Raw genomic sequence first — 25,617 nt, 5'->3', positions numbered from 1 at the left:
ATTTTGTACTTGCAAGCTGATATTTCAGTTGTGCTAGATGCATGGAAGCTATATGTACATTTCTCTTTTAGCTTTTCCATAGTCCTTTCATCATTTCCACATATGTTGTCCTATTGAACTTTATATGATGATTTGGATTTTAAACAACGTTGACACCCTAATAGTTTCATATTTGCCAATCCTTTATGCAAATATCTTATTTCAAAATGTAAAAAAAAAAAAAAATGGAGATTGGGGAAAATAGTGTCCTTTACAGTAGAATATACCCCTTCTTATGTGCCCCTTAAAGATTTCCTATAAAATTCCTAGTGTTACAAGGAACACTATTAGGAAAATTGCATTATCCAAATTCTGATTTTATAAGTGAAAACAGACTCTCTTGGGCTGGGAAGGTGGCTTAATGGTAGATTGCTGTCTAGCCTGCAGGAAGCCCTGGGTTTAATTTCTCAGTACCAGAAAAACAGAAAAAGCTGGAAATGATGCTGTGGCTCAAGGGGTAGAGTGCTAGCCTTGAGCAAAAGAAGTTCAGGGACAGTGCCTAAGCCTGGAGTTCAAGCCCTAGGACCAGCAACAACAACAACAAAAATAGATTATCTTGATTCTAAATCCAGTTTTTTAAGGAAATAATTTACTGAGAATAAAATTGCCTTAGGAAAGATTTATGACTTTTTGTTGGTGTTTTTTATTTTGTTTTATTTTCCTATTGCAGAGAAAGTATAGTGATTATTTAATTAAAAATCTTTCCTTAACTCAGTAGACCTTTTGCAAGTCTAAATATAGAGATACTGATGTAGACTGAATAAGCTTTTATGTTATAGTTTCATTATCTTATTCTAGATAGTGAAATAGAAGAAGAATCCGAAGAAGATGAAGATTATATTCCATCAGAAGACTGGAAAAAGGTAGTTAGAATCATATTTCCCCAAAATTTAAAGTTACGTTTTAAAAGCCAGTTGTAGTTATTTCCATATATTTATCATGTTTTTTTGTGACATTGAAGCATTTCAAATAATATTCAGGTTCCTCTTTAATATATCCAAGTAAGAGATAGTCTTACATTTTTTTAACAAATAAAAGGAATATAAAGAATTGGATTTTGTTGAGCTAGTCAATATTCAAACCAATGTATGGTTGGAAAACAATTATATTCTTTCAAGTTTTCTAGTCTACAGTGCATTGTAAAAACTCTCAGAATGATTGGCTTTACTGTTATTTATTTCTGATAAGTCTGTTGTATACAAATTTGAGTATTGATACAAGTTTGATTTCTCTGTAACTACACAAGTTGTCTGTTTCTAAGATGAGTCTACAACAGTTTTTATTAGTACATACACAAGCATTGCTTTGAAAACACAGCTTAAAAAACCAAGTTGGGTAAATATATTAAAGCTGGTCTCTAGGCCAGTTTCACTTAATCTGATGTGAACATTCAGATTTAGTTATATTTCCTATAAAATGATTTTACTATGTTTACAGGGGAATATTTTTTCAGTTTTGTATTGAAGTATAAAAGTACTTACCCATTGGGTTTGGAGTTTCACCTATTTGGGCCCTAACCAGTTTATTTCCCTTACCTTAAAGCTATTTCTTGTGTGTGTGTCAGGTCACTTAGGGAGTGTTAACAGGTTGAGTCCTGTCCTAGAGTTTCTGATTTAGTAGGTATGGGTTGAACATTTGGATTTCTAACAATTTCTCAGTTAATGCAACAAATTTTAAATGCAGATACTCTGAAAACATCTGAATCTGGCTCTTTCACGGTGTTATATGATCATGCAATAACCTAAATGATCAGAATTCACTTACTTATTTTTACCGTATCTTGAAGTATTGTCATCTACATTGCATTTTACCTGTTATAATACTAATAATTTTCCTCCCGTCATGTGCAAGTGTTTACTTATTATTAACTCACAGTAGTCCTCTGAGGTAGTTAATTGGTTTTATGACAGAGAGATCAGGTTACCTAGGAAATTATTTAAGCCAGAGAATCATGTTCCTAGATCTTTCTAATGTTCTATATTATTTTTTAAATAGGAGATTATGGTGGGTTCCATGTTTCAAGCAGAGATTCCAGTTGGCATTTGTAGATACAAAGAAAATGAAAAAGGTGAGCTACTTAGCTGGACTTACACTGTTGAAATAATAAACTATTATTATATGTAAATGTAATAAGACTATGATAATCTACTAAATAATCCCATTGGTTTATAAAAAGAGGCCTGCATTATTTTCTGTAAGGACCACTTACTATTTTCTGATTGTCCTTATACGTTTAGTAGAAAAAGTGAATACCTTTTGTGTGTGTGTGACTTAAAATACCCCAGGCATATGTTTCCTTTTAACCTTTTTTCATATGGCAAATCTTGGTGTACTATACTGTTTTTTAACCTTTATAACTAAAAGCAGGTTATTTTGTGTTAATGTTAAAACAGGTTTAAAATCAAACTAAAAGTTATGTATAGTGACAAAAGCTTATAATCCCAGGTTATGGGAGGCAAAGGCAGAATTGTAGGTCTGAGACCTTTCTAGCCAACATAGATTCAACTGATACAAAGCTCCTTTGTATCTGAGTGTGTTAGCTCAATTCCAAGAATTTGGGAAGTCAAGATGCAAAGGATTGAAGTTTAAGGTTAGTCCATGCAAAAAGTTAACAAGACCCAAACTTTAGCAAAACTGCTGGATGTGGTGGTCCACTTGTCTTTCCAGTTATATAAGAGATGTGAATAGAAGAACCATGGTCCATGCTGCCCCCCTCCCCCCCCCCAAAAAAAATATATATATATTTGAGACCCTAAGTGCCTGCCTAGCAAGCATGAATTTCAGTATCCCCCCCCAACTTCCCCACCAAAAAAAAAAAAAGAAAAACATGTGTTTAAAATAACATGGGGATACTATTTACTTCCTACATGATTTTTAAGTCATTTTATCTACCAAGTCCTAAAGTCAATCCTGAGGATTTTTTTTTTTTTTTTGTCGGTTGTGGGGCTTGAACTCTGAGCCTGGGTGCTGGCCCTCAGCTCTTCAGCTCAAGGCTAGCACTCTACCACTTGAGCCACAGCGCCAGTCCAGTTTTCTGAGTGGTTTATTGGAGATAAGGGTCTTACAGGCTTTTCCTGCTCAGAGGCTGGCTTTGAACTGTGATCCTCAGATCTCATCCTCCTGAGTAGCTAGGATTACAGGTGTGAACCACCAGCGCTCAGCTCCTGAGGATTTTTTTAAGAGGCTTTCACATTAGTCATTTTATATGGGTTTGAGAAAGAATGTTATATATATTTTTAATGAGTTTATGGACAACATGACACATAACTCAAAGCTAACCATCTTTCTTTTCTTCCCATTTCAACTTTACATATAAAGTCCCCTTTGTAGTTGAGAAATCTTTAATTCTTTATTTTTTTTTCCTATTCGATTCATATTCTTGATATGTATGTACTCTCAGCAGTAGATCAAAAACAGTTTAGGAACACCACAGGCCAGTAAATTTGCATGCAAAAATGTTTTAACATGGAAGTGTTAAATATCGAAGTACAGTAACAAAGTGTGAACTGGGAATATAATTCGGATTGTTTTAGAATCAGAAAAGGCAATGCAGATCATTTATAGAAATGCTAATTATTCTCACTTCATGATCATTATCATGGTTATTTTGATTGTATAAAATGAAGTATTATTCTTAAGGTTAATGATATAATCAGTTCTATTCTACTCGCTTAGCCATAGTTCCAGGAGTCTGGCTTGTCATTTGGCACTATCCTGGTGATGACTGTCTTCTCTGCTTAAGTAAACCCTTGTGTATACCTTGTGGTTAAAGTTTGCAGAATTGTTAGTTCCAGAAATATCTTTTAGGTAGTTTGTATTTGTTCCATAGCCTATGAAGATACTTGTTCCATACCTGGAGGACTACGGGACTCTTCATCTACATCATTTTGAGACAGTCAGGCCCACCCCAAGAATATACATAATCTCAGTCTATTTCCTTTGGAAAAAAATGGGCTGTACAGAAAATAAAAATCAGTAACACTATTTTCACATTCACTTTATCATTGAAGTTTATTGCGTTTAGAATTTAGTTTTACTAGAATTATATCAGCAATTTAGAAAAGGAATAACTTGTTAAGGAAATTTGGATATTGTTCTTTCAACTGCATTTTAAAGGAGAGTATGCATTTTGGGAAATAGAAGAAGGTGAAGGTAGTTCTAAAGTATATGTGTATAGACAGAGGAGCAAAGTAAACTCATGTGAAAATATATTGGCTGGTACTGAGACTAATTAGTACACTTGATTAGCTGTTGTAACAAGGAAAGTTACAGAGTTATCTTTGCTCTGTGTTTTTTTGTGTGTCAGTTTCTTTTCTATTGTCATATACAACAGGAGCATTAAAAACTTCCTCACTAGTTACTACTCTATCTCTACTTCTACAAACAAACTTTTCAAAGGAGTTTTTTTATTATTTCACCTTCGCACAGAGGACAGGTCTCATAATATTTACTTCCTTGTTAGTAAATCCAGGATAGCTTTTTCACTATTTATCCTGGTTATTCTTAGTCTTTGAAATTACCCTGTGGACACTTTAACTTGGTTCCTGTAATGCCACTCTTGCTCTTAATTCTATCTTATACGACTTCCTCTTCTGTTTTCAACTTTCTGTTACTCAGGTTCTTATCTTATATTCTTTTTCTCTCTTTAAATCTTGGTGAGATTTAGGTTTTAGTCTATAATAGAAATAATAGAGAAACTTTAATTTTTTTTAACTGTGACTTCTGTCTATGGAAAGGATTTACTTTCTAATGCATTTCCAAAATATAAAGGGGCTGGGATATAGCTCAGTGGCAAAGCACTTGCCTAGCAAGTGCAACATCCTGGGTTCGATCCCCAGTACCAAAAAAGAAAAGACAAAAAAATACAGTTAAAAAAGACCCAAACAAACAAAAAAAAAAAAACCAACCCTGGAAGTGGTGGTATGGCTCAAGCAGTAGAGCGCTCGCCTTGAGCTGAAGGACAGCGCCCAGGCCCAGAGTTCAAGCCCCATGACCGACAAAAATAATAATCATAATTCCAAAATATAAAGAATATAGTAAAGCCTTTTATAGTGGGGCATATCCATAATTATAGCAATTGGAAACTGAGGCAGGAGGATCTTAAGTTTAAAGCCAGTGTATAACAAAAAACAAAAGGAAAAAAACAAGAATTAAAAAGCAGTATAAAAATTGGCCTTCATTCCACCACTAAGAAATGATTAGTATTGTTAATGTCTAATGCACAGTATTCTAGAAAAACCTTTTAAAAACAAACATAGGGCTGGGAAGATGGCTCAGTGGTAGAGTGCTTGCCTTGCGTGTATATGAGGCCCTGGGTTCAATTCTTCAGCACCACATAAGCAGAAAAAGCTGGTAGCGCTGTGACTCAAGTGGTAGGGCGCTAGCCTTGAACTGAACATCTGAGGGACAGCACCCAGGCCCAGAGTTCAAGCCCCACGACCAAAAAAAAAAAAAAAACCATAATACTCAAAATTTTGTTTTACTAATTTAGTGTATGAAAATGAAGATCAACTCTTGTGGGACCCTGAATATTTACCAGAAGAAAAAGTAATTGTATTTCTTAAGGATGCATCTCGAAGGACAGGTGATGAGAAAGGTGTAGAAGCTATTCCTGAAGGATCTCATATAAAAGACAATGAACAGGTAGGTCTCAATAAGAAACATTTGAGGCTTTCTGCGTGTAAATTACCCCCACACACACATTTTATAAATGTGAATATGAAAATGTTACCACTTTAACTGTTAACCACCAAAATTGCTATACTGTTAGTAGAGAATACAAGTTTGTCAGCCGTTGTTACTATGCCTATTTCCTTAGCATGATTTCAGCTCAAATAAATAAGAGCCTTGATAATTTAATTTTCTTGTATATACTTTTGTATGGCTTTTAAAAATTCTTTTGATTATCCCAGAGGATCTGTGGATATCATCAATTTAGAATATTTGGATAATTTCATTATATTCATGTTAACACTAGTACTAGAAGCTAACAGCAGGTTTAAAAAAAATTCATAATTAAGTACAAATTACTTTATGAGTACGATGCATCTTGATCAATGTCACCACTTTTATCCTCTTCCATCCTTCCCAATTCTTCCCTTCAGTTTTCTTAAATTCACAAGACATCTGCATTGAATATTATGACTACATTCTCCCCTACCTTCCTCTCCATTGACCCTCCCTCCCCCACCTCCCTACCACCTTTCAAGTGCCATTTTACTGGTATTCTAAATTCTTCGGATTCTATTGCCCCCCCCCCATTAAATTATTTATCCATTTTACTTTGCACCTTCTTCAGGGTAGTTAATTATGAGGCTTAAAAATCATGTCTGTTTGTAATTGGTGTGGTATACATGTTACTTATCCTCGAAAGCATAAAAAGCAAACACTAGATTTAAGAACCTTTATTCTTTAAAAAAAAGTTACCACTTGTACTGAACTGTTTTTAGTCTGGTCATGTACATTGAAGCCTTTTTTCCCCTTAGGCCTTATATGAATTGGTTAAATGCAATTTTGATACAGAAGAAGCATTAAGAAGATTAAGATTTAATGTAAAAGCAGCTAGAGGTAAGCATAAATGTTAAACTTTTATGTTTGTATGATTTAGCAGAATTTTAATAAATTCATGAGTACCTAAATATATCCTCAGCTAAATAATATTGATCCTTCTGAATTTAGTAAATATTTTCAAAATGCAGGTGTTACACAGGCATAATGGGGAATAGGAATAATTCTGCTTTTCTTTCATTATGGGAAAAATAAGGCCATTAAGTGAAAATATTAATATACATATTTCCTTATAATCTCATAGCATGTTGAGGGTTTTCGTATTTGATCTTGGTAGTAGCCCTATGAGGTAAGTACTATGGCAGATATTGCTTTCATTTTCTTTTTTATTCTAAATCTTTTTTACTCTAAAAATCTCACTTCATGAAAAGAGCACTGTTTATATATATAAATATATAGTTAGTCTCAATGTAGTAAAGAACTTACAAAGAAAGCTTCTAGAACAAAGTATCCTAGTTTGAAGGCAAAAATTAATTCGCTTTATTGCATTTTAGAAATTCAATTGTATAACACAAGAACATAAAGTTAAACATTCATTTATAATAGTATAGATTATAAGTTTCTATTAGTTTTTATCTCTCAAACCTGATTTAAATCTTTTATTAAGATCTAATCTTTTTTATGAAAGTGGTTACAAATGAATTAACTATAGCAGACTATGGAAAGCTGGCTTTTAACTATAATCCTCAGATCTCAGCCTCCTGAGTAGCTAGGATTATGGTGTGAGCTACCAGTTCCTTGCAACAAAACGTTATTTTTAATAGGGCTCTTTAACTCAAGAAAGAAGAAGTGGACATAACTACTTTTTACCTTCCCTCTCTAGGTTCCTAGTTACCACAGGAGATAGGAATTTAGGTTAAGCTCTCTGAACTTAGAAGATCCTCAATTTTTTTGTTGAGAATCTCTTAATAGTTTCTTAAATATACATGTATGTGTACATTTCTGTTGTGATGAAAAAGTTATTTTAGTAAAAAGGGATTAGTAGTAAACAGGAAGTATTTCTGTGAACATATTTAAAGAAACTTAAGGAATTGAAAGGGATTTAATAAGAGTTGTGTTTTGAAAAATTAGGAGAGCTGTGTGCCTATGTGATGTCAACACCCCAGAGGCTAAGGCTAGAGATGTTTAGACCAAATCATTCAAAATTTTTGTCTTAGTTCATTTTTAACCAGAATGTTAAGTTTTTGTCTGCAGTTTTATTATGGGTAACATTTTAGAGAATTTTGCTTAACAGTTTTTCATCCCCCATTTTATCAGAGGAATTATCTGTATGGACAGAGGAAGAGTGTAGAAATTTTGAACAAGGGCTGAAGGCCTATGGAAAAGATTTTCATTTGATTCAGGCTAATAAAGTAAGTAATGATGTGTGTTGTCTTTTTTACAAAAAAAACTTAGTTTAGCAACCCAGTTGTCATCTTAATTTGCTGTGTTCTCTAATGTTAGTTTCTTTGCCATATAACTGATTATTAAATGAGCAAACCTAGACTTCCTGACATAAATTTGCCAGGTGACTGTTTTCCTAGTGTATGATATTGGAAATATTTAAGAATTGAATTAATTTACAGTATATTAACTTTCTGTTGGGGATGTGTTGTACGATACAATTATTGATACCTACTTCCCATAGTCTGTAACAGGATATCTATCTCAAGGTGGGTCTTTAAAATAAATTTAAAACTTAAAAGCACTTTTAACCTGAAACTTAAAATAGTTACTATATTTGCAACATTCTTGGTCTAATATTGCATTCCTAAGATGAAATTTCCAAAATCATCCATCTCAGTAGATTGGCTTTATTACTAATTATTAGTTATTATGAATTATGTATTTACCATGATAATATATATCCCAAAAGAACTTTATAATTATTTGTATTTGTTATTGTTTTTAATGGTATTGTAGTTTGACCTGAAGGCTTCCCATTTGCTAGACAGGCAGGCAGGCAGGCAGGCAGGTAGGTAGGCAAGCACTATACCACTTGAGCCACACTCCAGCCCAGGAGTTCAGTACTTACAACTAAACTTAGGATTCATTATGGTAAATACACAATTTAATAGAATAAGAAAAAGAGTTACTTATCTTGAGAATAGACCAAACAATATTAATGTCTCAGAGATACATATAGGAAATTGACTCCTAGATTTATGAACATCACATTTTTACTTAGTGCAAGGAGCTTGGTTTTTCATATTTTCTTAAGGCTGTTTTCTTAAGTTTCATGTGGTAGGTTGAACAGGACTCTGTTGTAAATAACTATGTCTAAGTCTCTAAGTAGTTTTTTATTCTCATTTTAGATAATTTTGACCATGAACTCTGGTATTCTGTTAATTTAACTTCAGTTTATGAGCCTTAAATAAGCATTATAGATCCTGAGAGTTCATTTTTTTTTATTTTTCTGTACAATAACTACTTAATTCTTAATTTTCTTGTTGCATTTTGGTAATTTACATAGGGTATTAATGAAAGAAGGGAAATTTTAGTATTTGGGATTACTTCATAAGTGATGAAGTTAGTATAGAAAATGTATGCCCCTATTTTGAACAAATCATTGGATAAACTCAAGTATAGCCAGCACTCAGGACTGCATTGTGCTAGTGATTGGTTATGTATGGCTTGAATTCCTTTTAAAAATCCCATCAGTCTATATGTGGTGGTATGGCAGATGACCCCTGTAATTTCAATTACATGAGAATACATTTGGCATAGTGGTACACACTAGTACATACATAGTGGTACCATACATCCCAGCTACATGGAAACCCAAATATTACTAAATATAAGACCCTGATTTATTTGTATATATTTGAGACACTGATCTTTCAGCATTACAGAATGTGTGTTAGGTAATATGCTAGTTGTTCTAGTGAACAAAGACAATTCTTTGATGGAAAAAAAGTCCATTGAAACATATATTTGAGATTAAAATTCAGCTCATAATCATGACTCCTGTTAGGAAGTCTTAAAGATATTTTTATATTAATGTTACATGCCCCAAATGTCTTCAGATTTCACTTTAGTAAAGTACAATTTACTTGTTTTAAATCTAGAAATAAGATTCTGTAGGAGGCCCAGAAAGAAGCTAAAGAGAACCTTATTTTTAAAAAGTCTGATTTCTTTCAATCTCAGCAAAATGGGTGAGCATTATAAAGTACAAGTATAGAGAAAGAAAGAAGAAAGTAAATTGGGAAAGGGTATTATTCATCAATCATTGTCCTGAGGTGAAATCAGAGCCACAAGAAACCTGCTTCAAGATCAAAGCTTTATGGGTTAAATCAATATTGTGTCCAAACACTAATGAAGATACCCTTTGCACCCTCTGCTATCCTATTTAAATTCCCAGTGTTTTACTCATACATATCAACTCTACCTTCTCCTTAATAAACAAGGTAACAAAAGTGCAGGGGGTACTGTCAGCATCATAATCCCATAGTTGTTAAAACATTCTGTGAAAGGAGCTGTTGGTCTCTTTATTTATGTACATGTAGGTGCAGTACAGTCAGCCAAGGACTAACAGTATAACATTACAATCCAATAGCTTTTCTATCACTATTTCATATTTGCAGACTTTGTAGAAAGATAAATTGGTTGAGATTGCTATTGGAACTTGTGATATAATCTTTTAGGGGATTTAAAGGTAGATTCTTAGGGGGTATGTGAGTAAAATTTTAACTTAAATCCCACTTCCAAATATTTTTTCTTTTTTGTTTTTGTTGTTGTTGTTTCTTTTCTTTTTTTTTTTTTTATTTGTACTGGGACTTGAATTTAGGGCCTAGGGTTTTCACTTAACATTTTTGCTTGCAGCTGGTATTCTACTGCTTGAGCCACACCACCAATTCAGCATTTTGCTGGCTAATTTGGAATAGAGTCTCACAGAGTATTTGTCCCAGTTTGGCTTTGAACTGAAATACTCACTCAGACTCCCAAGTAGTTAGGATTATAAGTGTGAGCTACTGCTGACTGTCCCACGTATTTCCAACAGAAGAATATTTATTTTATTCCAAATTATTAGGATGGTGGAAGTCTTTTAAAAAGCAGAATGAATGCTAAATGTCAAAAGACCAGTTACCAATACATTATTTCTCTTAATGGAAATTTAGAAAGAATAGCTTTCATTAGTTACTTCAGTCCTGTGTTTCATACATAATGTGCCAATTGAGGATTGACAGATTCCAGATTTTTAGATTTTTTTTTAATTTTGTAAGTCTGTTAGGGAAAATAATTCTTAAAAACAATTATTTGTTTGTTGTAGGTTCGAACAAGATCAGTTGGTGAATGTGTAGCATTCTATTACATGTGGAAAAAGTCAGAACGCTACGACTTCTTTGCTCAGCAAACTCGATTTGGAAAGAAGAAATATAATCTTCATCCTGGTGTAACGTGAGTTGTTTCCTTTATGTATATGTAATATATATATGTATTTACATATGTATATTTTTGCTGAGATTTCCTAGATTGTTTAAAAATATAGTTTTTAGATTCTTTTATAATAGAATTTCTCCTACTTTAAATGTGTTTCCTATTCACATACCTTCATAGGGCATTTAGATTGTTCAGTATTATAGAAAATTGTAAACAACAGTTTGTACTGAGACAACTAATACCATAAATTAAGGTTTTGAGTATATCTACTTATTCATGTACTGTTAGAAAGAAATGAATCAGAACAACTGTGAAGGCATTTTTGTTCAAATTCTTTTCCATTCAGTAAAGAATAAGCAATTTTAGTCTTAATGATACTTTAAAAGCAGTGAAAATAGTTAAAAGGGGAGAGACTTAGCTCTTTTACAACTGCAGAATAACTAGTTATAAAACCTTTAGGGGCTGGGAAGGTGGCTCAGTAGTAGAGAGCTTGCCTTGCAGTCCTGAGGCCCTGGGTTCAATTCCTCAGCACCGCATAAGCAAAAAGAAAACAGCCGGAAGGGGCGCTGTGGCTCAAGTGGTAGCGCACTAGCCTTGAGCTGAAGAGCTGAGAGCCAGCGCCCAGGCCCAGAGTTCAAGCCCCACGACCAGACCCAAAAAAAAAAAAAAATTCAAGTTCTCTAAAAAAAACAACAACAAAAAAAAACTTTAAAGAGGAAAGGGACATAATTTTTTCCTTACCTAATCTATTTTGATCACAAAAACCAAACAGCATTGGAATGTAGATGTTCCAAAAAGCAAAAAAGTGCAAGGATATAAGCAGATCAAACTTCACTGTCATTTCTACTGCAGATTTTTATAGAGAAAAGAACATAGTGGTTTCCCTTGTACCTGTTCTGAATCTTTCATCATAAGTAATACAATTTAGCTTTCTTCCACTGACATAAATATCCCAATGTATATGTCTTTAATGCCTAATGCAGTCCTCATACATTGAATTATCTTAGCCTTATTCATTCTCCTTTGACACAAAGCAATCTACTAGTACAGCTAGTGATCTGTTATGTAAGTGCAGAGTATTAAACACTTGGTCTGACAGGAATTGCTTTAAAGTGCTATTTAATTCTTATGCTGGAATTAACTTTACAATATAATCCTTTATTGTTTCCTTCGATATTTCTTACTGTTTATAGCATAAAAATAATGCATTGCTATTACTTGATTTGGTCAGTGTACCCCAGTAAAGGTATCTTTAAGAATAATTGCTTTTGACAGATACGTTTGTTATATATGTTTGATTGAGCTTTCAAACTCCTAGACTTGACTGTTTCTTGGTCATGTTCATTTGTAAATAAGGGCCTCTGAATCCAAGCTCAAAGAAAAACATCCAAAAAGGAATAAATGAGGGCTGCGTTTAGTTGGGAAGTTTCTACCATGTGCCCAGTCCTAGGTTTATCCTCTTTCATCAAAAAAAAAAAAAAAAAGGAATAGGAATAAAACAAGTGTGATTGACCCTTGGAAATCATAAGTATTATTCATTGTATTCAAGCATAATGATACAGAATTAGATATCACTATTCATACTTGAATATTCATAATTTTAAAACTTCTGTAGGGAAAAGCAATAGTAACATCTTTCATTTTTTTCACCCATTTCAGAAATAATATTCACACATGAACTACAGTCAATCTGTCGTCATCAGCAGTAAGAACATAAGAATTGCCAGGCTGAGTCAGACCCCATGGTTCATCCAGTTTTCTTTTTCAGAAAGCATCACCAAGGAAAGTGTTGTGGGCTGGCTTAGTTGGCTCTCTGAAGTCAAGCTCAACAGGTTAGGGATGTAACACCAAACATTCTAGTTTCTCTAATGATCTCCATAATTTCTGAGAACTTTTTGAAGATATCTATATATGTAAGCTTGATTTAAAAAAAAAAAAGTTAAGTGCTCTGTAGGTAGAGAAACCATAATTAAAAGAAACTCATTTTCTTAGGTTATGAACAGTAGTCGTGTGCTATAATGGTATATGAAGTGAACAATTTCTTTTAATTTTAACTGAAAGAACCATAGCTTTTTAACTGATACCCATTCTTTCTAGCTGTCACTTCTTTATAAGAAGTGACTAAACTACATTATTTTCCATAGAGGGGGAAGTTGTGGGTTTTTTTTAATTGTTGTAAGCATTGAGAAATTTTTGTTTCTGCTAATGATTACATTTTAAAAGACTACATAAAACATTCATATCTTTAGAGAAACAAATTGGTTCTCATCCTTTTTAGATCAAAATCCATATTTTAGAGTGCCTTATCCTTAAAGTATTTAAATTTTTCGATTAAAGTGTTGCCTTCCATTATTCTCACAATGAAGCCCATTTGCCACTTTTCTGCCAACAGCCTTTGAAAGAACTACTGCAGCTTATTCCTATTTACTACCTAGAAGAATTGAAAGCCATATACAAATTGGAGATGTAACTGTTAAATACTCATCCTTCCAAATAATTTTAAGTAAAAATGGATTCAGCATCACTCCAGTTATTTGTACTCCATCCTTTCAGATGGTCTGTGGGACTTCTTTCCTGACGTATTAACCCAGAAAGTAAAGATGATTATTACTCTCTCACAGGATTAGTGCTGCATTCAGAAATTTAAATAATTTTGATATCTGATCACTTCTAGCTTCTTTTTGCTTGCTTGGCTTTTAACAAATCGCTTTGGTGTTCATCTTGTCATTTGTGTTTCTGTTTCAAATTTGTTATATAATTACAATGCATAGCATAGAGCTAAGAGGTCTTAAAAACCATTGTACTTACTAATTTCCTATACTTTGATAAGGAAAGTAATGCCTAGAATAGTACATTGATTAGGTCATGATTTTATATGTTTCTGTGATATGTATTACTTTTATACTTAGACTATTTGAGGTCTGGTACCCTGTTCATATATATAAAATATACCCATAACCCAGATTACAATGGTGATCACGTTTTTAGGTTATAAGAATAATTAATAATATGCAGTATATTACCATAGACTTTTGGAAAAGTCCTAAGAGCTTTCACTCTTTCCTACTTAAATTCCTTTTACCCTGCTCACAAAATTCTGAAATTCATTTTAATATTTCTGTTATTCTGAAGGAATTTTAAAATAATGTTTTTCAGTATTTATTGAGCTTCTGTTTGATACCATGTGTGTGTTATGTAGCAGTGATAAACAAAATTGACTAAAATTTCTGCCCATGGAGGATTATATCCTATACAGCAAACTTTCTGTGAAATGGGGAAAATTAAATATTCAGCCCCACAAGCTGTTAGATCCTTGTAACAACTATCCTCCTGTTATCAATGTTTAAAGACAACCATAAACACTAATATATGTGGCTGTGTTCTGATTAGCATTACAACAAAGGTGGAGGCCACAGCCGTAGTTTTCTGACTTTCATTCTAGTGATTGATGAACACTACTAGTTCAAGAACCTTTTCATACACATATTAAGCAACCTTGTTTGGTAGGTAGGGCAGGTGTGATTTATCTGAATTGTCTAGGTAAAGACACTCATTTTCAAAGAAACAAGTATTTAGCCCAGATCTTCTACCCAACCCAGTGTCACCACAACTGCATAGTTCAGAAATGACTAAGGAAGGAAGGAGCTCACATACAATGAGATATTGGCATAATAAAGCAAGCAGATAAATGCAGGACTGTAGCTTATTATAGCTCAGATCTGGCAAAAAGATGGGTTTGGGAAGTGACCAATTCTTTCCATTAGGCCCCAGTTTCTTTATCAAGTATTGCTTTTAAGAGCTTTAAAATCCTGGACTGCACCCGTTCAGAAATTATTTTGTACTTTTGATGACATCACTATTATCTCTTCATTTACAGATCCTCCAGTTTTAGTTGGGCCACTCTGGGTACTTCCCTGAAAATTTAAGTCTTTAAACTTAAAGTTTGCTAGTTTAATTCTTTTATATATTTCCCCTATATGCATGTAGCCAAAAAGAGCTTCCCACTTAAATATTTAGATCATGACACTATACTGGAATGAAAGTAAGTGAAAATTAGCATATATTTTTTAAAGAAGGTTGTAAATTTAACCTCAGCTAATTTTAATTAAGAAAGTTAATTGTATTATCACTTTGTTTTAAGGGATTACATGGATCGTCTTTTAGATGAAAGTGAAAGTGCTGCATCTAGTCGTGCACCATCCCCTCCCCCAACTGCCTCAAACAGTAGTAACAGCCAGTCTGAGAAAGAAGATGGCACTATAAGCAATAATAACCAAAATGGTAAGTAACTGAAGAAATCTTTTTACTTCTTCATTACAAGGGACCTAGTCCTTCAGCATCTCAAAAAATTCAGTTTAGTCTGTTTTGTGTCTGTGTGGGTCTTGGACCTGGGTGCTATCTTTGAGCTTTTTTGTACTCTACCACTTGAGCCACAGCTCTATTTCCTGTATTTGGGTAGTTAATTGAAGGTAACAGTCTCATGGACTTTCCTGCCCAGGCTGGCTTCCAACTATGATCTTCAGATCTCAGCCTCCTAAATGGCTAAGATTACAGGTGTGAATACTGGCACCTGGCACAGTTTAGGCTTTTATTTTAGATTTAGAAAGTGAACATTAAAATACAAAACATTGGCAGATACATATTTTAACACAGTACAAATTAATTAGAACTTTCAGTGACATCACAAAAAGTAAATTTAATAAAGCATGCTATCAATAATGACCATTTATTTTAAGAAATTTGTTTTCAGTGGCATCCTTTTTCCTATCTAGTTGAAATGATGCTAGATAATAAATATTACTGTTAACTTGCAGAACAAAACTTTCATAGCAGAAACACAAAAATTTATTTAATACCTTTCAAGCTCCTCTCACTTGAGTAAAGTACATAAAGTTAAAAACTGGATGTGTAAGAGCATTATTTTGAATATCTAAGTTGCCTTTTAAAAAGCATAATCTTGAAAAATGAGAAAACCTAAAGTAGGCTATCTACTTGTGATTTGATATTCCCAGAAATATACTTAGCTCCATGAAGAAGAGAAAGCAGAAGCCATACTGTGCACATACTCATGTATGCAAGCACACAAAACAGGTACTGAGAGTTTAATGTGGCCTGGGTGTACTGTCCCTTATCTTTTTTGCTCAAGACTGGCACTCTTTCACTTGAGCCACAGTTCTGCTTCCAGTTTTTTGCCGGTTAATTAAAGAGTCTCACAGACTCTCCTGCCCAGGCTGGCTAATTCTCAGGTCTTGTCCTTTTTAATAGGTATGATTGTAGGTATGAGGCACCAGCCCCCAGCCATACTGATTTTTTTTAGTCGAACAAGTGTTATTATTCAGAATATACAGAGGACCAGATGTCACTATGCTGACTGGCAACAACTAGTCATAGAATTGCTTTGACTTTATTTTGATTCAAATGTTTATCCTAAGTAGAGAATATTACTAAACAGAGAGAGTAATGGATGTACATCCCTGTCCTCTTAAGGGGGAAAGTGGTGAATTTGTGAGAGACAGGGGAAAAATAACCTCTGCCTGAAAAGAAGTAGAAGAAGAGAAGCACTGTGAAAACTTTGTGCTCTATTCTGAGTTTGATCTCACACTGGCTGTAATATAATTAGTTCATTTTATGATTCTAATATATTCCCTCATTACTTCCCTTCTAAGAATAAGCCAAACAGATAAAAGTTAGGACCCAACAGCCAGTCTTAGACTATGTAAGACTGCTCATGAGTATGAATATATAATGCCAGCTACAACTCCAGAGTAGCACATGAATGACTTTGTGACCAGGAATTCTTTTCCTGTTCAAAATATCCTACCACCCAATGAAGTCATTTCCTTCACCTTATTTGATGAAAAAACACTGTTATGGTTGGAAAGTATTCTGAAGTAAACTACGAAGTATTCAGTAGCTTGGATGATACTCATATCATTTTTAGTTTCAACCAAGATTTTCAGATTTCTCAAAGGAACTTTTTAGCCTAATTTAATTTGCTTTATCAGGACTTTACTATGTTGAAATATTAAAGCTACGTTGGGCCTAATCAGTTTGACCTAGCACTTTGGACTTGGTACTATATAGAATTATTCCTTCAGGAGCATATGTATATATTAGTGAATTCCTGTATGCACTCAGATGTTGAATTATTTGAGGTTTATCCTCTATGCTGAATGCTTTAAGTCATTAAAATTTAATTGTCTCCAGTGGTACATCCTGTAGTGTACTTGCTGTCACAAAATGTGTATTCTGTTTTGTAGTTAATTCTAGCATCTTTCTTCTTATTACTTACCTTTAATAGAATAATTATGCTTCACATTTTTCATTCTGGATGGTTGTTTTTGGTTTTGGTTTTTTGGTGGGCTTTTATTTTTTTTGTCTTCTTGGGTATTTTGTTTTCCTTTTTGTTTTGTTTTTTGACACAAAATTTCAAAGCTGGATTCAAACCCATAATCTTCCTGAGTCCTAGGATTATAGATATATACCACCATTCGTCACCATTATTTTTATTTAAGATGAGCATTTTCAGTTGTATATTTGATTACTGCAGCATTAATTTTTTGTTGAGTGACAGATTACTTAACTGTATGTAGATAAACATATCATGTGAAACATTAAAATGTCGTGATATCTTGATTTTAAATAGCAGAAAACTTGTGCTTTTTTTAATAAAAAATACTGGTTTGTTTTGACATGGTTTTAGAAAGTCATTATCCTTTTGCTAAATCTAAATAGTTTATTCCTAAATTTTTTTGATTCAGCTTATTTAGACTTATAGATCCAATACTTGTTTGTTGTTGTATGACAACTAGAATGCTTTTAACATATGCCAATTCTGGTCTTCATTCTTTGCTTTTATTAAATGACAATAATCTTTACAACAGCCTTATAAAACCTGTTTTACTTCTTATTGTATATGTAGTGAAACTGAAATATTGAGAGTAAAGTCTTTGCCTAACACCTCATAGCTGGTAAAGTTATGTAGCCCAAATTTAGAGACATCTGGTGTTTTGATGTTTTATAATCATTTATAAATTTAACTTTTTTTGAGTTAGCAACTTCATTTATATTTCTTTCAACTTAGGGGTGTCAGCTAATGGGCCAGGTGAAATTCTAAACAAAGAAGAAATAAAAGTCGAAGGGTTACACATTAATGGACCAACAGCTGGAAATAAGAAACCACTTCACACAGATATGGATACTAATGGTTATGAAACAGATAACCTTACCATTGACCCAAAACTTGTCCATATGACTGCAAGAAATGAAAATGATCTTGATGATAAAAGTGAGAGACCTGCCAAAAGGCGAAGGGTGAACAGCAGTGGAAAAGAAAGTCCAGGTTCTTCTGAATTTTTGCAAGAAGCAGCCTCACATGGAAAATTGGAAGAACTTGGAAACACGGATGACTAAACTTCAGAAATACTTTACTTTCTTTGGAGTAAATTCTGGTGTGACTAAAATTTTCAGGGTTGATGGGTTACCTTAAAAAGATGATTTCCTTGAAACAGTTCATTAAATTTGAAAATTTGAAGTGAGTTCCTCACTTTAGGAATAAGATTTAAGAATTCTGCCTTTCTCAGGTTCTTTTACATTCAAACTGTCAAAGGCCCTCTTAAGTATACCAAAAAAAAAAAAAAAATTTTTAGTCAGTTTGATGACCTAAAGATATCTATCTATACTTTCTTATTTGAAATATTGATCATAAAATTTCACTACACAGTAATTTTTCTTTATTTTAGTAGGGAGGAATTTTAAAAATCAAGTTCAAATTTCTGCTCAAATCTCTTGTTTCTGGTTTTCTTTAATTGTCTTTACAATAGACATTTTCCTAGTCATACAAATTGAGTATCATTATTAAGGAAACCCTTATGAATCCTGAAAGTTATGCAAGCATGATTTTTTTTATATATAGAAGTTTAAAAATAAACCAAGTCAGGTTTGTGTATGTAAAATTGTTGACATCAATGATGTCTTTCCATATTCTTATCTGGGCTTAAGAAATACATTCTGTATTTTTCCAGATTCTTTGTAGCCTTTGAAAGATTTTTACAGTACATATGTCTTGACTGAGCTGTCCTTTCTTAATACAAAAAAACTTGTATAATTTTCTTAACTTGTACAGTTGGTAAACTTTTACGAGAATTGATATTCTGAGTCTGTCAGCTTTCCTTTTATTTTGCTAAGGTTTTTCTAATGTTTTTAAGTGTTTGAGTAGTTAACAAAGTCATGTTTCTTATCCCTGTGGTAAAAGCATTCATAGGGGATTATGAAAATTTGTTTTGATGAATTTCTACTTAAGGACACAGTAGTTTAAAATCTGAAATTAAGCATGATATTTAAATTGTGCAGGGATTTTTTTTGCATTTGCTATAATTTTCATAATTACTTTTGAAACAAAACAAAGGTTTGTTGTCAGGTTAAGTGCTTAAATGTATCATGCTTTCTAGAATCCTGTTTAGTTATTTGTATATGCATTATAAGATTACTCATCTTTGCATTACATTGACAGAGGGAAAGGTCAAGTGATATTTAGATATTGGCATACCCAGGTAGTAACTGCTGGCAGGCAACAATAATTGGTTTCATGAGGAGAAAGTGAGGGAATTTATAGTTTTCAAATTCTTCCTGTTACAGTCCAGTTTTTTTAGATTTGGTGACATTTTCCCAAAATGAAAAGATACAGATAACCATTAATAAACACAGATGGGATTATCCACAAGCATAGCCTTGTCAGGGTACCATTTTACCTTTAGTGCAAAATTCTTGTTAAAAATGTAGTTTTGTACAGCTGATAGACCTATATCCAAACTTTTATAAAAGATTATTAAAACTTTTCTCAGACATATGTTTCTTTTAGTTCATTTTCCACATCAGTTTAAGAACCAACAAATCCTCTGTGATCTTGTTTTTAATAGCTCAGTTGTTGAATGCAACTGAATAGCGTTTGCACTGAGTAATTATTATTTAGGCCTTACCCCCCATGAAGTATTATCAAGAACATTTATTCTGACAGCTTCCTTCTTCAATGTGAACAGCTTTCCCCAAACAGTGTTAAAAAGCCACTCTGCAGCACTTGACTTCATATAATGTACATTTACTGTGGATATATATACAATTTTCCAAGTAAATCAATATTTTGAGTAGAAGGGTTGAGAAGCATGAATTTTTGTTTTGTTTTTTTAATGTGTTTTACTTAAAACATTAATTTATGCAGAATGGCAGTAGCTTTTGCTGGTTTCATTTTTAGTTTTTTGGTTTTGTTTTTTGGTATGGTGTGTGCTTGGGGTTTTTTGTTGTTGTTGTTGTTTGTTTTGTGAGAAGGTGGGTTGTTTGGCCTTTTTGAGACAAGGTCTCACAGTATAACCCAGGCTGGCCTCCAACTCACAATCCTCGTACTTCAGTCTCCTGAATATTGGGATTATTGGTGTATACAACCATGCCCAGCTACAATTCATTTCTATGTCAGATTTTATTATGAATCCAAAGCATCCTAGCTCTTTGTCAAAGATGACATAAAAATGTTTTTAAAGAATAGCAATGCTGTACTTTTTAAATTACTGCAATAGTGAAGGTGCCATTTTCACCTTTTTAAAAAGATGCATCTGTTTGCAGGTTTGTAAAGTTCTTGCAGACTTGCTACAGGAGCATTATATAAATTCTCAGGCATGTTGGCAAATACAGCACATGTGTAAATGCTAGGAAATTTCGTTTTCCTTAATCTCTTTAAAGTATGTTTGATGAAAGTCATTCCACTATTACACATAATGCTCAGCTTCACCAATATTTAATTGTATTTTCTGACTCTACAGGTATTTCACTTTATTCTTCATATTATAGCCACTATAACTTGATAAATCATTGCACTATTTAGGATTTTTTGTAATATCATGCATTTAATTTGCTTAAGATTTAGCACCCTTTATAACTCTTGACAAATTTCATTGAGAAAAGAAGTCTTTGTTAATAGTTACTTAATCCCATCCCCCCCATACCCACCCTTAACAATGTACTGTCATTTTCATTTGGAATGATGTTGTTTTATGATGTATTTCCAAATAGGGTTCAGAATCTACAACTCAGTTCAACACAAGTCTGTTGAGCTTTAAAATGTATTTGAAGTAATATTTAAATAGTCATTTAAAATTATGAATTAGATGTTTTTAAATTTATGCATAGTAATTTTGCACTGTAAAATATTTCCCTTCTCCCATTTCCTTCTGCCATTCTGAATATGCTTATTAAATATTTTTAAACATATTTGTGTACAAATGTCATTCAATTAGTTCATTAGGTTAAATAGATTGTTAAACTTGTGTGCTACATGTTATCATTCAAATATTTAGTGCCTTCCTTTTCCCATGCATATTGCACTTATTTTTTCAGTGATTCCTGGTCTTAGTTACATGGTACTAGGTGATACATTTTTTTCTTATTCTCTGTGGAGATCTTTTAATACTAAAACCTCTCACCCATTTTTCTTCTTATATAGTTAAAAATATTTTTCCAGTAGAATTTATTCATATACAGAAATCATACTAACTTTGTAATAGAAATATTACATTACTATCAGTAAATAATAGACTGAGCACCCTGAATAATTGTAGGTTAGTGAACTTCTGTAGGCAACAATTAGATATGTTCTGAGGACTACTAAATACCAAATCAGAAATACTAACAACATTTTTTCAGATTCAGATACATCAGAAATGCCAACAGGAATTTTCAAAATTTATCTATTTGTTTTCTCACTGAAAATTATTTTTTTTGTTTTGTTTTTTTGGGTCCGGTCATGGGTCCTGAACTCTGGGCCTGGGTGCTGTCCCTCAGCTCTTCAGCTCAAGGCTAGCACTCTACCACTTGAGCCACAGCACTACTTCCGGCTTTTTTCTTTTTGTTTATGTGGTGCTAAGGAATCAAACCCAGGGCCTCATGCATGCAAGGCAAGCGCTCTACCACTGAGCCACCTTCCCAGCCCCGAGAATTATTTTTTGTATTCTGTAATTCTGATTGTTTGAATGTTTTGCCATAATAATCAACTCTATTCTTTAATAATCATCTTCTGCAAAATCTTGAGTCCTCCATCCTAAGTGATCAGCTGATTTTGTGTCTGGATTACCTCTTTATCTTCTCATTTAAGCAACTTGCCATAAACTATACATGTCCTTAATCTTGTGCAGACCTGTGGCATGTATCACTTATTTAGACATGAGTGGGCTTGGGTGTTACTCAAGCAGTAGAGGACCTGTCTAGTAAGCATATGTCCTGAGTTCAAACCTCAGGACACTGCCCCTCCACCCCCCAAAAAAAACCCAACTCAGTCATGAAGTTTTTTTTCTTTCCTGAACATGACTTGATATGGCTTTAGGATGTGTAATGTACTTAAAATGTCACCTTGTTTTGAGTAATTGTGTAAATGTCATTTTTCTTGTTTTGAGTGATTAAACACACTTTTGTAAAAACTGGTGAAGAACATTGAAGCTATATGTAAGCTTATACCCAAATTCTGTTTTTCTTCATGAAAAATGGTGGTGAAGGTTTCTTCCTAGTTAATTGTAGTTATCTAGTAAAAAGTTTTGAGGAAGAGGCATTCCCTCCAAGGGAACATGGGCTGGTCTCCATGAGGCACATAAAACAAGCCTAGTGCAATTATCCAACATTATTAGGTAATTTATGGACTACTAAACATTAATTGTAATCAGTCTTCACATTATTTCCCTCAATTTCCAAATGAGGAACATGAGCCACTTGGATCTTTTCGGTGAGCTGAATTGTATTCACCTGTATCCCCAAGTCAGCACAGGTTGTTTGAAACTAAATGCTAGTCTAGCTTTCTTCCCACAAGTCTGAGTTCTACAGAAATTCCCTCAAATTTGAAAACCAACCAAAAGTTAGTATGCTGTGAGCATAGCAGGCCTATGAGCTTCACATTTTGTCTGATGCTAAAAGTGAAATAGGTCCTTTAAGCTTTCTATCATAGCACTTCACACCCATGCTGACCAGGGGACCCACAGAAATGTAAGTGCTATAAATAAGAAGGATGCATTCCAGAACAGGCCAATTTCTTAGTTAAGAAATTGCCTTAACTAGTCACCAGAGGCTCATGCCTGAAATCCTAGCCACTCATGAGGCCAAAATATGAGGAGCGTGATTTGAAGCCAGCCCAGGCAGGAAAATTCATGAGATTCAAATGAAGTTTCCTGAAGGAAGCCTTTGCTACTTTTCCCAAGGAATCTCATACATTTTACACATATCTCGGATATCTTTCTGATTGTCAGAATTGTTCACAATATTTATGGAAAAAGTAAATTGACAGAGGATAAGCAAATGTGATACTCTGTACACCCTATCGTATTCTCAACAGCTTGCTATACCTTGCCGTATCTTGAATATATACTTACGAAAGAAGTTTTGGAATCAAAAGTGCAGATTTAAGTTCTTCTTAGCTGAGTCAAATAACAAATGCTTAAGCATCAGTAAAGCAGAGTAAGGACCCAATACAAACAAAAAATGTTCTAGAGATAAACCCCTACTCACTTTGTTGACCTTCAATACATTTTGCCTTCCTCCTAAGGTTTCCATCATTTTATTTCCCAACAGCATCTGTTGCCACTAGAGGACGCCATCCAAACAGAAAGGTGCAGTTCCACAGATTCAGCCAGCCACAGGCTTTATTCGTAAGTATGATGTGTGAACAATGAAGACTATTTTACATTTGATGAGTATGGTACCATGTCTATTAAAGGTGGACTAGGGAAACAGCCAGATATGACTCCTGAAGAACAAAAAGTGTTTCAATCAGACAAGTTGTATGACCAGCAATCACTCTGGGCAAATTTATTTCCCTAATTATTCCTATTAGAATATGCATGTGGCCTGATGGATGCACTCAATCTCCTACCCCCAACTGCACCTATGTGGCAGTTGCACTGTAAGGAAGACAAGTGAGACAACCAGACAAATGCTGAAAACAATGTAAAATATCCTCAAGTATTTCTTAGGTTGATTAAAATATCTGCCTTAAAAACAGTCTTTTCAAAAAGAAAAACTGAGTATCCATATGAAAAAGCATGTCTTTATATCATATATAAAAATTAAGGATGGGATATAGCAAGCATAAGACTCTTGAGTACAAACCTCAATAACAACCCCAACCAAAAAAAAAAAGTATTGAGACCTAATCATTTAAAATTACAAAACTCTTCATGATAAAAAAAGCTTCATGATAACTGGATTTGGTAATGATTCTTAGATATTCCACCAAAAGTAAAAGCAACAAAGTATAAGATAAACCTGGACTGCATAAAAATTTAAAACTTCCAGAAGTGGCACTGTGGCTCATGTGGCAGAACACTAGCCTTGAGAACAGAGCTCAGGGACAGCATCCAGATCCTGAGTTCAAATCCTAGGATCATCAAAAAAAATTAAAATTTTTGCATATCAGAAGATCTGTCAGCAGTGAAAAGAGCAACCTATAGAGTGGGTAAACATATATGGAAGTAACATCAATGAGATGTAAATCCAAAATATACAAAGAATTGCTAAGCAAGTTACAAAAACAGCCAATCACAATGGGAAAAAAGGACCCTGGTGGGGTGGGAGATAGGGAGTATCAGCGTTTCAAGGCCGGTCTGGCTGAAAAGGTACAAAACTGCACAGTACACACACTTGTTACCCAACTACAGAGGAGCACAATAGGCGGCGGGTACAGTGTCATGCATCTCCGATGTCATAGAAAAGCACAAATAGAAAAGGATCACAACTCTGACCAGACTCAGCATAAAGTAAGATCCTTACCTCAAAGCCAACCCCCAAAGGGGCTGGAGGTGTGGTTCAAGATAAAAAAAAAAAAAAAGTCTGCCTTGCAAACAAGAGGGCCAGAGTTTAATTCACAATTGAATAAAAGGTGGGGGGGAGGGGGTCTTGGGTTTTTCTGCAAAGAATATTGATGAATGGCCAACAAGCACAAAAAAGGATACTCAACTTCACTAATCATTAGGGAAATAAAACCACAAGGGTATGATCACCTCACACTCATAAAGGCAGCTATAATCTAAAGAGAATAACGTGAAACAAGAATGCAGCAATCAGAATTCTTGGGCACTGTTGATAAGAATATTAAATTTCACACCCCTAATAGAAAGAGTATGGTATTTTCCTAAAACAATTAAAAATAGTAATTCTATATACCCAGAAGTTCCAATTCTGGGTATATGCCTAAAAAAGCTGAAAGCATGATCTTGAGAAAATAGTAAAAACCCATGTTCATAGAATCAGGATTCACAATAGCTAAGAAGTAAGATAACTCCTGTGTTTACCAATAGGCAAAACGTGGTAACACGCACAATACAATATTCAGGCCTGGAGAAAATTCTGACATATGCTACAAAGAGGAACCTGGAGGACATACATTATACTACTTGAAATAAAGCGGTCAGAAAATGTCAAGTAATGTGTAATTCCACTTATAAAGAATGGGGATTACCAGGGACTGAGCAAAGTGGGAAATGATGCAAATAGTTGCAAAACAATGTGGACATACACTGTATGGAAATATACACTTAGAAATGGCAAAGATAGTATTTTTTTCTGTATTTTACAAGTTTTTAAGTGCTTTAGTGTGCTCCTCCCTCCGACATGCCTTCATGTGCC

General features: G+C 33.8%; 1 protein-coding gene across 11 annotated transcripts in view; it reads left to right on the top strand.

The window, feature by feature from the left end:
• Positions 1-21,225, top strand: part of Mier1 (MIER1 transcriptional regulator) — a 57,194-nt gene extending 35,969 nt beyond the window's left edge. For all 11 annotated transcript variants that reach the window (XM_070025772.1, XM_070025773.1, XM_070025776.1 and 8 more), the window contains 8 exons: positions 838-902; positions 2,035-2,107; positions 5,531-5,682; positions 6,525-6,606; positions 7,864-7,958; positions 10,856-10,983; positions 15,107-15,246; positions 18,050-21,225. In XM_070025772.1, the coding sequence (XP_069881873.1) occupies positions 838-902; positions 2,035-2,107; positions 5,531-5,682; positions 6,525-6,606; positions 7,864-7,958; positions 10,856-10,983; positions 15,107-15,246; positions 18,050-18,378 (1,064 nt within the window). In that variant the 3' untranslated portion in view covers positions 18,379-21,225. The remainder of the gene's footprint in view (positions 1-837; positions 903-2,034; positions 2,108-5,530; positions 5,683-6,524; positions 6,607-7,863; positions 7,959-10,855; positions 10,984-15,106; positions 15,247-18,049) is intronic.
• Positions 21,226-25,617: the final 4,392 nt, after the last annotated feature.

This window comes from Dipodomys merriami, unplaced genomic scaffold, assembly GCF_024711535.1.
Source record: "Dipodomys merriami isolate MVZ:Mamm:240054 unplaced genomic scaffold, mDipMer1.0.p SCAF_172, whole genome shotgun sequence".
Classification (NCBI taxonomy): domain Eukaryota; kingdom Metazoa; phylum Chordata; class Mammalia; order Rodentia; family Heteromyidae; genus Dipodomys; species Dipodomys merriami.
This window is presented reverse-complemented; position numbering and strand designations above follow the sequence as displayed.